This window comes from Protobothrops mucrosquamatus, unplaced genomic scaffold (assembly GCF_001527695.2).
Source record: "Protobothrops mucrosquamatus isolate PMUCROS unplaced genomic scaffold, P.Mucros_1.0 scaffold347, whole genome shotgun sequence".
Taxonomy (NCBI): Eukaryota; Metazoa; Chordata; class Lepidosauria; order Squamata; family Viperidae; genus Protobothrops; species Protobothrops mucrosquamatus.
In genome coordinates, this window is record NW_015386684.1 from 498,886 (window position 1) to 514,611 (window position 15,726).

Sequence of the window (15,726 nt, forward strand, 5' to 3'; positions counted from 1 at the left end):
CTTGATTAAATAAATCAAGTTTTATCTTTCTTTTTACAACAGTCTTGATCTTTACTCCTCTCAAATGATGTCCCAGAATTTGATTTCTTGTCTTTTCTTGTTTTGTCTTTTCCTTTCACACAAAATTTTTCAAAGTTTTAACAAGCCTCTTTTGTATGTCCAACATAGGAGTATTATCCAAGTCAATTTCTTGCTTTGTTATTTGTATAGTCCTTTTAATTATTAAGAGATCAGCTGATTTCTTTTATATGCTAAGTATAGATAGCATTTTTTCATATCATTCTTGTTGCCTGTCATTCTTAACTCTACCTTTGAATCAGTCCCAATTTTGTCAGACAAAGCTTGTTCCTCTTTCATAACATCTTTTAAATACAGCCTATAGAGAGAGACAACCATTTTTAAATTAATTTCTGGGTCCATTGTTCAAAAATATCCTTCAATATATCCAACGTTAATATATTTTGCTTCCTTGTATGTTATTAAGTTGAATGTAAGAGCTTTTCTGCTTTAGTTTCTTTTGGTTTTCTCTAATGGCCAACCTTCAAAGTATCATCCAAGAAAATTCAAAACAAAGCATTTTCCCACAGAGGAAAGATTCTTATAATTATTTCTAAAATCTTATTTCAAACCCATTTGGATCTTTAGTCTGTTTGTAACTTTTACATGAAATTTAAGTCAAATCAAAATTTTAATCACTCTTTTGCTATTTATTTCAAAAGGAAAAATATAAGTCCTTAAACTTGTATTTAAAAGTTTTTTTCCTAAGGGCTGAAGGAAACTCACCTGGTATTATAGAACATTTTGTTACAAAGATTCTAATAGCAGAAACAAGCAATTTCCAAAAGAAAAGGAGGTATATAAATACAGTGTCATTGTAAATGCACCAATTATGGTTTGAGCAACACAGCTATTCTTTGTCTCCCAGAGCTCTAAACCCACCGGAGACTACTATCCGGAGCATTCATGGACAATCTCAAGCCCCATCTTTGTCCAGAGAGGAATTACAATGAACAGGTGTACTTGCCACATATTCATTCCACCGTAATTGTTGGTTCCATTAAAAGACTGGACATTCCACAAGGAAAAAGCTCTTTAATGTACTTCCGAACTCCAATTTTACTTACATCTAAATCGGACCTCTCTTGCTCACAACACAAGATGTACAAAGCCTAACACTGTGGTGAATACATTTGTACTGCTCTTTAGTTCTGTTAGGAATGTTGCCTTCTCAAGCTCATTCATAAATGCTAATTATTATAGCCTATGTCCAGTAGAAAAAGCTACTTTTATGTCTCAGCTGAGCAAAGGTAGTGGAAGAGACCAGGATGTTTCTCCTTTCTCTGGTGTCTGAAGCACCACTTTCTGAATTAGTATGTTTCTGGGGAGTGATACATGCATATCAGTGTTTCTCAGTCTCAGTAACTTTAAGATGTGTGGACCTCAATTCCCAGAAATCTCCAGCCAAAATTTCTATAAATTGAACTTTACATATCTTAAAGCTGTTGAGGTTGAGAAACACTGATTGATGTATATGCATACAATGGCATCCATAGGGGGCTGGAGGAAGCTAAAGTAGTCAAGATCTTCACCTTTGTACATTCATGCAACATTATCATAAATACCGAAAAGTTGGGCTTCATTCATATAATTGTGATGGTCATCTTGACTTTTTGTTCTCCCCATGGGCAGTCCTATATGCGTATACTCTCTTTCTCTCTAATTCTAACATCTTCTCATTGGCATCAAACAGTATTGTATTGCTAGTATTTGCATTATTATTATTATTATCCCCCATGTTGCAATCATTACTTATTCACAGCAATTTTCTGCTTATAGAGTATCTGATAATTGCCCAATAATATATTATATATGATTTGAACTTCACATTCATGTTCAGAATAAGCGTCAATTAACATGATCCCAAAAGAGAACTATTTAGTTTCTTATGACCTGATTCCAGGATTTCCAAGGTTAACTCAAAATATAGAACACTAGTAATTTTTATTAATTATTTCTGTAGAACAATGAATCAAAAACAGCAGTTTTAAATCAGCCACATTTACGTTGTTTTTTTTTTAAAAAATGGCTTCTTGTAGCATTTTAGATTTACTTGACCAGCACTTGAACTCAGGAAGATAAAAGTACAATTTCTTATGGTCTGTTATATCTAGGAGCTATTATCTTCTTTCCTTATCACTAAAAAATTAAACAGTGTTCCAAAATTTTGGTTGAATTATCTTAGGTTGTTGTTAAATTTAACAATTATCTTCAGGTTACTGGAATAACATTCCATTTGTATGGGCAAATGACTACCTCGGTGTATAGCCTTATCTAAAATAATATTTGGTTCTCTCACAGTAGAGTACAAGTGAAGAATAATGATGGCCATAGTTATTTTTACTCATTAAATTTCTGATAGCAGAATTTTTCTTGCTTTTAGCACTCAATTTAGCACTACATATAATAAAAATGTTAGTGTTTTAGATCCAAACCTCAGCGTTGGATCCATAGAACTACAAAGGGCAGAAGAAAAATAGCTACCAGCTGTATTGCACAATTTCTTAAGAAGGTATTAAAGGTATGGAAATTACATCAGAGAATCACCATGTGTTATGTTTGTTTTATAGAGATTCATTTACCAATTGCTACTTTGAGGTCTGGCTATTGTCCCTGCAGTATAAACTATATGAAAAACAATGTAAGATGTTCTTATAAATAAAAGTAAATCTCTGGTCCTGGTGACCAACCCAAATTCAATCCCACATCATTATCCCACGTATATTTGCCTTCATTCATAAGATGTTCTCTCAGGTATTCTTTAATATAAACTGAATGTATGCATTCTTTATGATTGACATGAGTTTTCCTTGTCCATTTAAATATTTAGCCATATTATGTTTATGCCATGTGTATTTATCCCAGTCATTTGATTCCAGAAGCAATTAATGGTTCATTTTTCTTTTGTATCTGATAGCCCAATGGTAGCAGCCAAGGCAAGGTGCACAATCCATTCCTTCCCACACCAATGTTGCCACCACCGCCTCCTCCCCCAATGGCTAGGCCTGTGCCTCTTCCAGTGCCAGACACAAAGCCTCCAACCACATCGACAGAAGGAGGTGCCGCCTCTCCCACATCACCGAGTAAGTAGAGCCAGAAGGAGGAAACAAGAGGCTGACATGGTTTGAAAGAGATTTATGTTTTCATAGTTCCGTAAAATGAAACCTAAATTGAATTAAAACATTCCTCTCAATAAGTACATCAACTAATGATTTAATGAGAAAAAAAAATGACCGTGCAAATAAGCATTGGAAGTTTTCTGCAAAATAGCATATTTTTTGAGGGGAGAAGAGTTGCAAGCAATATGATATATGCAGTATGTCTGATTCTTATTAATATCACATGCCTTCAATTAAAAGCGCATAAGCTTTTTTTCCTTGTCAAAATTTGTCACTGTTTTACAATTTTCAACAATGCAGAAACATCTCATGCCCAATTTTTCTAATATTTTATACTGATCACCAGAATGCATCTCTGGTCTAATGGTCCTGCTGGCCTAATGCTTTACAGCTTCCAAAGGGGAGAGGAAATTTCTTGGTGATTTGTGGTCTTTACTTCAACTCTGAGAGCAGCAATACATGTCATCAGACTAAGAAGAAATGAAATTAGTAATAAGTTATTGCAACAGTATTACCAAAAGAAGGAAAAAATATCGAGAGAAATTGTCATTAATTTAAAACTAGTTTCGAAGCATCTTTAAAAGTACCACCCACAAGCAAAGATCTCTGAGCAAAAAGTCTTAAGATCTCATTTTGGGGCCATCCCGTTTTTCCTTACTATAGAGAAAGAATCTGACAACTCTACAGTCAAGCTGCTATGGTGATTTAGCTGTTGTTTGGGTCTACAGTAATATTCTTTGTTCTAGTTCATTGCAAAGAAGCCATTTTTAGCAGTGTGAAGCCAATAAATGAACAAATGAATGAGCAAAGACATAATCTGCAGTCTTGTCTTTGAAAGCTTAAGACTTTGGCACACCATATCACACTGATGCTCTAATCTGTTTAGATCCATATGTAGGAATAAAAATATTTCACATTTAGACAACCACTTTTTCTTCCTTGAAAGAGGTAAAAACATGCTAATAAAAAGAAGACTTTAAAGAGCACTGATTGAATTAAGTTAAGTACCCATCTTGATAATTAAGAAGGTAACAGTCACTTTATTCAAGGCTATTAATAAAATGATAACTAGATTTAAAGGCCTTTTAGCCTTTACTATCACTACCACTAATGTTGATAGTTTGTAGATTCAGCACATCCACTTTGTCTTACTCACTCATGACAGACTATTTGACTGAAATAAGAAAATGATATAAAATGCTTTGTAAGCTCCAAATGCTGTATTAAAAAAGAATGTTGCTGTTCACTCTGACAAGTGAAAGTAAAGTAAAAGTACTGGTTACAGTATAATGTACTGTACAATGTACAGTGTAAAAGTACATTGCATGAAGAAAACATATATTTTTATGACCTGATTTTTCACACCTTTTATTTCTGCTTCTGGCCTGTAAGACAAAGGGTTGTTGAAACACAATAAATTGCATTCGTAATTGTTCCTTCTTTGATTTTTTTTTTTTTTAAGATTTCATCAAATGCATTTCAAAAGATGGGTCACAGCTGCTGTGTGCCTGAAGCTTTGATTTAAACTAGATTAAATAAAACTGAAATTTCCTGATTGCTGGATTTGTTAATCCTCCCAGGGATTTATAACTTGTATAGCTATGGAATCTGAAACATGACTGTAGGCAGTTTCACAGTTAGCCTCCTGAAAGCTCAGATGGGAACTTCCCACAATCACAAATAGGTGATAAATTATTATTTGGGGGGGAAAATGAATTATATGCCATAGTAGATGAATCTTACATTAAAACAAGGTGAGTAGTTGAACTGGCTGGCTTTGGAGGATTATTTTTCATATTTCTTCTGTCAGGTTCTTGTCCACATCTGTAGTACAGCATCTGTAGAAGATCAAATATTATCACCAATCATATAAGAATAGCAGACCTGCTTGTATCATGCATGCCATCCCCTTTGGAAAGATGAAAATGCATGCTGTGTTAGATTAAAGCTGCCTGGGATTTTGCTTTGTTGACTATATTTCTTTGAAAGTAATAATTATTTCAGAAAAAAAGGAATTTTAAGACTACCCTTTGTGCCACAGGAAATGAAAAACAAGTCACAAGTTCCATGTTTTGGTACATTGAATTAGAACTTCTGGTTCGGTGTTGTTAGCTCTAATGCGTAACATCTCTAAAACATTAATCCTTCCCAGATACATTATCTGGGACCAAGCAACTGGAGATAATGTCTGTTACATTTCAGATATTTGGAAGGGTAAATATGTAAGAATAATAGAAACAAGAACAACTATTATTTCAGATCAGCATTTTTCATTTCTTAAGGGCTTCTCTAAAACAGATTATTTGACGATTGAAATATTTCCTAATGGCAATGATTGTGGCATTCAGGGGATGTTAAGAGAGTGTGAAGTGTCTTACTTATTTTTTGTTATCTGTCTATATTTCTGTCGTTCATTCACTATAAACCCCGTACTCTTCTGCATCGTGACCTCATGCATAGAGAATCTGTGGTTTTGCTCTCTAAATAGAATCAGAAACATAGTAGATAAATAAGAGTACAGAGAAAAAAGTACAGAATAAAAGAGTACAGAGAAGAGCAACAAAGATGATTGGGGGACTGGAGGCTAAAACATATAAAGAATGGTTGCTGGAATTGGGTATGTTTAGTTTAATGAATATAAGGACGAGGAGGGACATGACAGCAGTGTTCCAATATCTCAGGGGTTGCCACAAAGAAGAGGGAGTCAAGCTATTCTCCAAAGTGCCTGAAGGCAGGACAAGAAACAATGGATGGAAATTAATCAAGGAGACAAGCAACCTAGAACTAAGGAGAAATTTGCTGACAGTTAATTTGCTGACAGTTCACAATTAATCAGTGGAACAACCTGCCTCCAGAAGTTGTGAATGCTTCAACATTGGAAGTTTTTAAGAAGAGACTGGACAGCCATTTGTCTGAAATGGTATAGGGTTTCCTGCCTGAGCAGGGGGTTGGACTAGAGGGCCTCCAAGGTCCCTTCCATCATCATCATCATCATCATCACCATCATCATTCATTTAGATCAGTTTTTTACAAACCTGGGCTTCAACATTTAGAATTCCCCAACCAGCATTACCAGAATTCTGTGGTAGAAGTCCGCACAAGTGAAAGTTGCCAACTTTGAAAAACACTGATTTAGAAGTGTCAAAGTTGCTACTAAGTTAATAACTATATTAGAGATATTTTGGAATCATTCAGTCTGCATTTACTTCAAAATGGGACTTACTGCTTGCAGTATTAGGAAAAAGATTTACGAATATGAACTTCAAGATTGACAAACAGTGTATAAAATTGGATTTAAATATTTGGAAACACATATAAAAAGGAATTTGTGTTGATGATGCATAATTAAGAAGTAGCCATTATTATATTACATTATAGCAAAAGGATATTTCAGATTTGATGTGATGAGCTTCAGCTGGCTTGTTTAGTAGCTAATTAGTAAACAGCTAATTTATTAGTACATAAAATTATGTTTCATTTGTATCCTTTCTACGTACAGTAAGTTGCTTTGATAATGTTACAAAGTGCTTTTAACACAAAGATGTAAGAATATGGGTATTATCTGCACAGGTCATATTATTTGTTCATTTAACCAGTATGACTGGTTTTGTGTATCCAAATCTTGAGCAGAAGACTTTTCATAAAATGATATAATATCTAAGAATTTTTACACTATGTATGTATATACGTGGAGGGTGGGTGCATACATTACACAATTAATTCTTATGGTCATGTTTTTTATGATGGTGCTTGCTGAAATATATTTTTTATTTCTGATTATTTTTTTCCAATGAGAAGCTCACTTAAATTCCTGACTGTTCCCTACCTATATATTCTATTTCTTTGAGTTACATAGTATTTTATGAGAGATCATTACTTTGAATATCTAATTAATGCCATTAACTTCATTTTTAGGACACTGGAATAATGCACAAAGCCCCAGTCTTCACACAGTAGATAGTTTTTACTTTTTTAAACAAGAATTTATATACTTACTTGAGAGAACAGGTTTTATTCTATATTAATCACAAATTATTATTCTAAAATCTGCAACATTACTTGTAATAATATGTAACAGTATCATATACAGGGCTTTTTATATGTGATCTATTTAGTTGATAGATTAGTGTGAAAATGTCCAATATAGTTCAATGTAAAAATGTTCCATACATTTGTATTTGAATAGTATGAAGAGTTGAAAAACAGCAGTAAATAAATCAATTAGTGACTCTAATTCCTAAATCTGCTAAAGACTTATTACAATGGTACATTAAAAAATCCCTCTAAAAGTAAAGAGGATGCTCATGTATTAAAATTAAATGTGCATATATCAGGGAAAGCTATACATGTGCATTAGTGCAGTTGATTGGAGTTTTGGCATTTTAGAATCTGTGTTAATTTGCTGTCCAATCTGATATGTTAGAAGGGAAGGGAGGGGAAGAAGGAAGGAAGGAAGGAAGGAAGGAAGGAAGGAAGGAATTGCAAGTATGATTTTTATTTTTATTAATGCTTTGGGTTCCAAAACTTTGTTTTTTTCCCCATTTATAAATGGCCATGACCATTATAGCACCAATTTTATGAATTTGCAAGTCTCTTATGGCAGCTGCTTTCTGATTGTAACCACAGTGTGTTTCCAAAACTATATATATAAGAACCCTAACTCATCAACAAAAATAAATTCCTTTGCCTTGTCTATCAAAATACGTGTTTCTACCAGAGTTGGTACCAAAATAGGACACCCTGGGAAGGCAGCAAAGGCACATGAAATGAATCCTTTGATCTGCTGAATTCAAGTCATCTTTGTAGTCAAGAAGCCCTCACTATCAAGTTCCTCAACTACTTTCTCTCAGATAAATCAGTGGAAAAGGAGAGGGAAAAAAACTCCCAAATTGACAATCAGGAAGAAGGTCTCTCTATTCTCATTTTGTCATGCCCAACCCCTTAGCAGAACAACAGTCTGTGGAAGAGCAGGCTGCTTAGAAAAACTGGGCTGCCTTCTTCCCCTCCTATTTATTTCTTTTCCCCAGCGTCAACACAACAGAGTTGACAATAAAGCTACAACCTTGAAAAAGGTACAGGAGGGAGAACAGAGGAGATGTGTGCTTTAGAAGCTCTGCAGCCATCAGGAAACAGAAAAGCAGCTGAATAAAAGGGAGTGGATCGTGGAGAGGAAAAAGAATTGTAGAGCCACAGCAAAGCAAAGCGGGACATAGAAAGGTGCAAGTACAGGTAGTTCTCGACTTACAACGACAATTGAGCCCAAAATTTCTGCTGCTAAGTGACACAGTCGTTAAGTGAATTCTTACCCATTTTACGACTTTTCTCACCAAAGTTGTTAAGTGGTTAACTTAGTAACATGATCGTTAAGTGAATCTGACTTCCCCATTGACTTTGTCAGAAAGTCGCCAAAGGGGATCACATGACTCCGGGACACTGTGCAACTGTCATAAATATGAGTCAGTTGCCAGGTGCCTGAATTTTGATCACAGGACCATGGGGATGCGGCAAAGGTTGTAAGTGTGAAGTCACTTTTCAGTGCCACTTTGAGCGGTCACTAAATGAACTGTTGTAAGTCAAAGACTGCCTGTACTCTATACTGGCCAATAATAGAGAAGGAAAAACAACATTAGAAATCTCAGAGAGAAGTATTAAGGCAGAAGGTGGAAGAGCATAGTAATAGTAAAGAGGCAATGTTGTAATAGAATAGTCATTGAATTAAATAAATAAAGTATATTAAATAAAGTATAGAGGGAATATTTAATATAAATTGAATAATAGTATAGTAAATGTTTATAACAGTAATTAGCATAATAATATAGAAATAATAGAAATACTTTTTTTTCAAAGTAAGATATCTCACCAAAACGTATGGGGATATATAAAAAGCAACAACCTATGCAGGATCCAGTGCTTTTTGTGCTTCTTCTGAATCTGGAGCAGTCTATGTAGGTATAGTTTAAAAAAGAATCCTTGATTCTTTATAAATCAGAAACAATCTTCTTCCGTTCTACCATATTTAGAATTGCTGTGCCCGCTGCACAAAATCTGATTCTGAATCAGATTTTGATCGTAAACTAGTTGATAATAGAGGTGGTATAGTCATAGCCCCAAATCATGTGCTATAACAGCTAGAGAGCCAGGAATATTTGTAATTTTTAAAATTTTAAAAATTGCCAGTAATGGAGCCAAAATTCACTATTAAGGATAATAGCTTTACATAAATGCCATTTTCTATACATGCCTATTTAAAAAATACACTTGCAGTTTATTATATTATGCTTATGAGCCATTCATCTTATCACTTTTGAATAGAAGCAATTCACAATTTGTTTTGAACTTAGACCAGTTTAAAGCACTGGTCACTCAAACATATTATTGCAGTCCCCAAGACTTCTTGCCTATGGATCTTTGTACAACAAAAGCAATTTGAATTAACTTTCCATGCTTAACTCCAAATACGTAGCTTTAGTTGACATTAAAATGCAAGATACTCTTCTGTTGCCCACTGATGTCCATATTTATTTCTCCATCTTTTGAAGTCCAGTTGTCCTAAGTCAAGATTCTTGATCCTTATAACGTGACTCCATTTTCATGTTCAACATTTGTTTGGGTGGCTCTGAGATCAGTGTTGTTGTTGTTGTTTGTTTGTGATATAGTGCTGCTTCCTGAACGCATGTGTCCCTTCCCTTCACAGCCTATTCAACACCCAGCACCTCCCCTGCAAATCGATTCGTCAGTGTTGGACCACGGGATCCAAGCTTTGTAAATATCCCTCAACAGACACAGGTGGGACGCTTTCAACTTCTGTTCTGTTTGCCATGCTGTTTGTTAACAACTTTGTTGTTCTTTAGTGTTGCTTTGGCAAGTGATTTGTGTCTCTCCATCAGTCAGTTCATCTTCACAGTCTGAATATTAGTGAAATGTCACTTCTGGTAATTGTTTGTTTTTGTTTTGAGAAATTCTCACAGCAATAGTGTTTCCCCCCCCCCAGATAGTTATTTCCTCTTTCTTTTCTGACAATCTTCTGCTATAAAGATAGTCAAATGACTACAGGTAGTCCTCGACTTACAACAGTTCTTTTAAGTGACCGTTCAAAGTTACAACGGCACTGAAAAAAGTGACTTATGGCCATTTTTCACACTTATGAATGTTGCAGCTTTCCTTTGGTCACGTGATCAAAATTCATATGCTTGGCAACTGACTCATAGTTATGACGGTTGCAGTGTCCCGGGCTCATGTGATTCCCCTTTTGCGAACTGACAAGCCAAATCAATGGGAAAGCCAGATTCACTTAACAATTGTGTTACTAACTTAACAACTGAAATGATTCATTTAAGAACGGTGGCAAGAAACATCATAAAATGGGGCAAAACTCACTTAACAAATATTTCGCCTAGCAACATAAATTTGGGGCTCAATTGTGGTCGTAAGTCGAGGACTACCTGTACTTTCAGTTTGGAATAGTTTTAATGTTTCATTCTGTGCACTGACATCACATGACAAACATTATAAGAAATGCTGTGCCGTATATGCATTTCATGTAGAAAATCTAGTCCTATTTTGGCAATTAGCAACTATATTTACCAATTCATTCTAATTTAAAACTAATTTTCCATATGGTAAGTTGAAAAGAAAAAAGGAAAGTCTCCTTTGAATCAGCTTTGACACCTGCTAAAAGGCAACAGCCCTTGGATTTTCTGCTGGTCTTCCAAATATTAACAAGATCTGATCCTGCTTTATTTGCTTTGAATTTAGCCAAAGTCAGACATAGTTACTCTGGAAATAGTCCAAATAAGTGGAACATACTTTTTGTTCATATATTTAATATTAGAGTGTAAGTTTGTCAATTCAGTTAATCTCCAATCACGATAGATAATAGTCAAGGCAGTTGCTAAACCATCCACCTTGGTATGCTTGTTCAATGGTTTTTTTAAAAAAACCAGGCAAACCACAAACAGCTCTTCTAAATGCATCCATCCTGAAGAGTGGCATCTGATATTTTCTAATATATCTGTAACCTGTAAGAATTTGACCATTCTATGGAATTGTAAAAGCTGCAGTATGTTATGAATTGCCTATGCTTAAATGAGATTAATATCTTCAATAAGAATGGCACCTAATTAAATGTGGAATGCTGCTAGTGTACTATGTAGGTTGCCATGATATTTAGCCCATGAGGGGAGTAAAAAGTCCCATAGAAAGCAAATACTTCTGACCTGACTGAAACAATCCTTTTTTGGTTCATGCAGCCGATGCAGAGAATGTATTGATTATGCTGATTCCATTAACCCTTTATTTTGTGAGTTCATAATGAATGATAAAGTAGTTCTCGTTGAAGCTATTTTTGAGCAGACACCTTTAGCCTTGCACCATTAGTCTAGTTAAGAAACGGATAACTGAAAGTGGGCATGTCTATCCAATACATAAGCACATTTGTTAATTAAACATGTACTGTCCTGATCCTGCCAAATTCTTTGCTCACATATTTTGCAGTGCATAGCCTTTGGTGCACCACTCAAATGCTAAGTGCAGCTTCCAGCTGTAAAAAGGTCGTATGTCCTTGGCTGGAGTAATTTTGTTCTAGATTAGCCACAACCCTTGACCTGCTTTATCACGAAAAAAAAAGCACCAACTGGAACTAAAAGACGCTTATACCTATATGTATATGAGAAAGGCTGAATGGATACTATTAAATTCAATCAAAGCAAGGGGCAAAGTTAAAACTTTTCTAAATGACCTCACATACTAAGGTCTTCTTTTTAAAAAATAAAATAAAAAATACTGTATCTAAGCAATAACTCACTTTTATTTAGAACCTAATAATATGGAACCAAAGTTAAACTTACTTTTTTGCCATCTCTCAAGAGGTGTTCAGTTATATTACTTAATAATATTCAGCATACTATTGAAAACAAATAACAGAGATTATTGGGATAGGCACTAAATTCTACAAATGGAGAAAAGAAGAAATCCCTAAAATATGAATAATATCCTTTGTAGCTTACAGAACACAGTTCCTTCAGAAAAGATAAGATTAAAAATTGCTTTCAAAGACTTGTTTCTTAGCATCAAATAGAACATATTTCTTTTGAAAAAAAAATCCCTGGACCATCATCCTGAGTTCAACCAATATTAATTTAACCTCAGTGATGTTTAACTCATTTGACTTTTATTGTACAAATGATACCACTTAATGGACAATCTTTTGCATTCCTATGAAAAATACAGAAGTTGAAATTAACTTTTTAAAACAAATTTATGTATATTGTATAATTTTATATGTTTTTATTAAAATGCACATTTTGTTAGTCTTTCCTGGTTTTGCTCTTGAATTTTCCTTTGTAAAGCAAAGTTGTAAACGATTAAATTTGTTTATCCGTATGACTTTCTTTCAGACGGTCCCTTTTCAGGTTTGTCCTTATGGTTACCATATCGATAATTTATCATGCCATAATTGTGAAGAAAGAAAAGAATCAGTTGCATTATTTATAAAAAATTTCCTGTGCAGTGTTTTAAAAGTCAAGAACAAGATAGTGCTGGTTTTATTTTGGCAATTATAATTTTTAAATAATAATTAAGCATTGGGACATGCTCAGTCCAGTGTGGAGAGCTGCTTGTGTATAACAGCTCATAACTAAGTTGTGGACCTTATCATCAATTATTGGATAACATACTGAACAATCTCTCTCCTAGTTTAGGGAACATCGCCAGATCTCAAATAGAGATTGCCTCACATGAACCAAGTACAACAAAATTCAACACTTTGCAATCATACGCCATGCAGCTAATTGCCACAGTTTGCATCTGAAAACTGGGCTTGTGTATCTTTCAGTGTGATCCACAAAACAATCAATGTGTCCTCTGAACCTGTTATAGGTACAGCATATTTTTACAAAGATACCGCTAGTCACCTTTTGTAGATGAACTTTTTTTTTATTAGCTTGTGGCGATTGGACACAATAAACAAGAATAGTCAATTTAAGCAATGAGGCAATCAATAGTCACCCAACAGCAGCAATTAGCTAGAATATAGAAAAAGGCAATATCGTATCATATTCACAAATCCTGTGAGCTGCCCTCAGTGATGAAGTCAATACTTTTCACAACTCAGAATGAGAGCACTGTTGGCTTTTGAAGTGATTTCTCCATTTGCAGTCTTCAGTAAGGGCTCTCCTTTATAGCTGCATAGATGGAAGTGGTTAAATTGTGTTGGATTTCAAGCCTCTGCACCGAACAAGGTCACAGAAAGTACATCAGCTATTCAGGGAAATATTTTAACTCTTTGGGGCCTATTTCCATTGGTTAAGTAGCAGAAAAGCAGCCTACATTTCTGTACTTCTATAGCACCAGCTCCCTTGAAGCACCTCTAATTCAAAGGCTGTAACAAGAACAGAATTCACTTACTTTTACATTGAAACCATTTCTTTTTTAGTCTAAGGAATTCTATTAATATTGGGAGGAATTTTAAAGCGAGTTGTTTAAAGCTACAGTTCTGAAGCCAGTTATACAATAGTTTATAAACCCTATGCAAATTTATTTAAAAGTGCATCTCATTGAACTCAGTTCTGCTTCTGGACAAGAATATCTTGTTAATAATTCCATGGTGTTAATTCCCACAACAGGGTTTCAAGTGTTTTATTTTATTTTATTTTATTCTTTGAGTAGCTATCAAAATTACATTTTTGTATCATGAAAATAAGCATGATTGGATAGAGTACAATCATTCTAAAATGAATGTCTTTGGACTAACTTATTTAAACTTATTTTAAAAAGTCCTAGAACTTAAAGACAAAAATAATAGCTGCCATTTATGTTCAGGTTTAGTATTCTCGAGAACAAAATTATTTATTTATAAATTATTAAAACAATTGAAAATGATATTTTGTTACTATCTTAAAATCTGGACATTTGAACTTTATTTTCCTTCTTACCCTATACTTTATGCAATAAATGATTACGATGATCTTCCCCAATCTTGCCCCTTTACAGATATGTTTATCTACAACTTCTCTGATTCTCTGCCTATAAAGCCAATGTTGTTGGCTGATGGGAGTGGTAGCCCAATACAGCTGCTGGATCCTTTTGGGAAGATTTACACTGTAGCCTTCCTATGTAGGGAAAGCTACAATGTAAATGTGTTATTTGACAGGATGAATTAAAATGTTTAATATGTAATTGAACTTTTTTGCTTTCCTTCAAGATAATAGTCCTTTTTTAAATAAAAGGTTTGTACATTTGTAAAGATGTACAAATGCCACCCTATTTGTAACCTGTGGCGGCAGACATCTGCTGAAAATAATCAGTTCTCTTTCTTTGGTATCTAATATTAGGGACTCAAGTGATATTAGATATGCTGTGATTTCTTTATGGCAACTCTAGCTCTCAGATTATGAGCTAGGAACTGCTAATCCATGCCACTCTGTAAAGCGAAAGCTATAATAATAATAATAATAATAACAACAACAACAACAATAACAACAATAATAACAATAATAATAGTAAAGTTGGAAGGGACCTTGGAGGTCATCTAGTCCAACCCCCTGCTCAGGCAGGAAACCCTATACCATTTTGGTATACTTGCTTCCCTTGCCAGCTTTCATTTGGAGTAGTGATTCTTATAGGTGGGACAGCATAGATGCTTTGCTTGCTATCATACTAGTGTGCTTAAGGACCCCATGGGGAAAGCATATGATCTTATTGCTATTTCCTGCTATTTTTAAGATCTAAAATGAAAATAAGCAAGAGTTATAAGCAAGTCCTTCGAACTGTGGGTGTTCCTTTCCCTTGCTTTCTTAGTGTGCTATTGCTTTCTAATTTAGAAATGACATCTTTGGAATTTGAAGGAAATTGTGTCTAGTTTGCATAGGGAAGAAGTTAACTAGTCATGAATATCTTTGGAAATATGGCTCCTCCCAAAAATATTTGACAATAGTTAACCTCTGGATTTGAGCTAAAAGCTTAAGTTTTACTTTTTTTCATATAGTATTTTTTTCATATTTTGATGTCTTTCATTTCAGATAAATTGGGGTTAATTTAACTGTTGATAGATCAGTTGTGCAAATTGTCCATTTCTTGATTACATACACTTGCAGTCTCACCTTGCTTTATTTTTTGTTAAACATTTCCTATTCTATTTTTCAGAGAACATAGCTAATACAATTAAAAAAGAGAAAGAGATAATCCCTGCCCTCAGTCTCACTAATTAAAAGGGAAATAAGCAGGACCAGTGAAGGGGTAGTTTTGGGAGGAAAACAGTTCTATCCTTCAAGGCCAGAGCAAAGGAGAAAGTAATAAACTAGCATTTAAATCATGTCAGCCAAGTTGCTGCTGCTTAACTTCATTGTTTTTTAAGATTCTGATTCTGAAACTTGATTTGGAAAATGATTCTATTCGTCTGTCTTCAACTCCTATAGAATTAATCTTCCTACACACACATTGTAGTTTCTCCTTTTTAAAGCAGGAAATAAAGCTTTGCTTGATAAAGGAGAAAAATTCTCTAATGATCAGTCTACAACAGTGTTTCTCATCCACAGTGTTTCTCATGTGTGGA

At 34.4% G+C, this 15,726-nt stretch overlaps 1 protein-coding gene across 1 annotated transcript in view; it reads left to right on the forward strand.

Moving 5' to 3' along the window:
• Nucleotides 1-15,726, forward strand: part of LOC107287079 (nuclear factor 1 A-type) — a 112,652-nt gene that overhangs the window by 76,351 nt on the left and 20,575 nt on the right. The window contains exons 8-9 of the mRNA XM_015815539.1: nucleotides 2,975-3,140; nucleotides 9,871-9,962. Of these exons, the coding sequence (XP_015671025.1) occupies nucleotides 2,975-3,140; nucleotides 9,871-9,962 (258 nt within the window). The remainder of the gene's footprint in view (nucleotides 1-2,974; nucleotides 3,141-9,870; nucleotides 9,963-15,726) is intronic.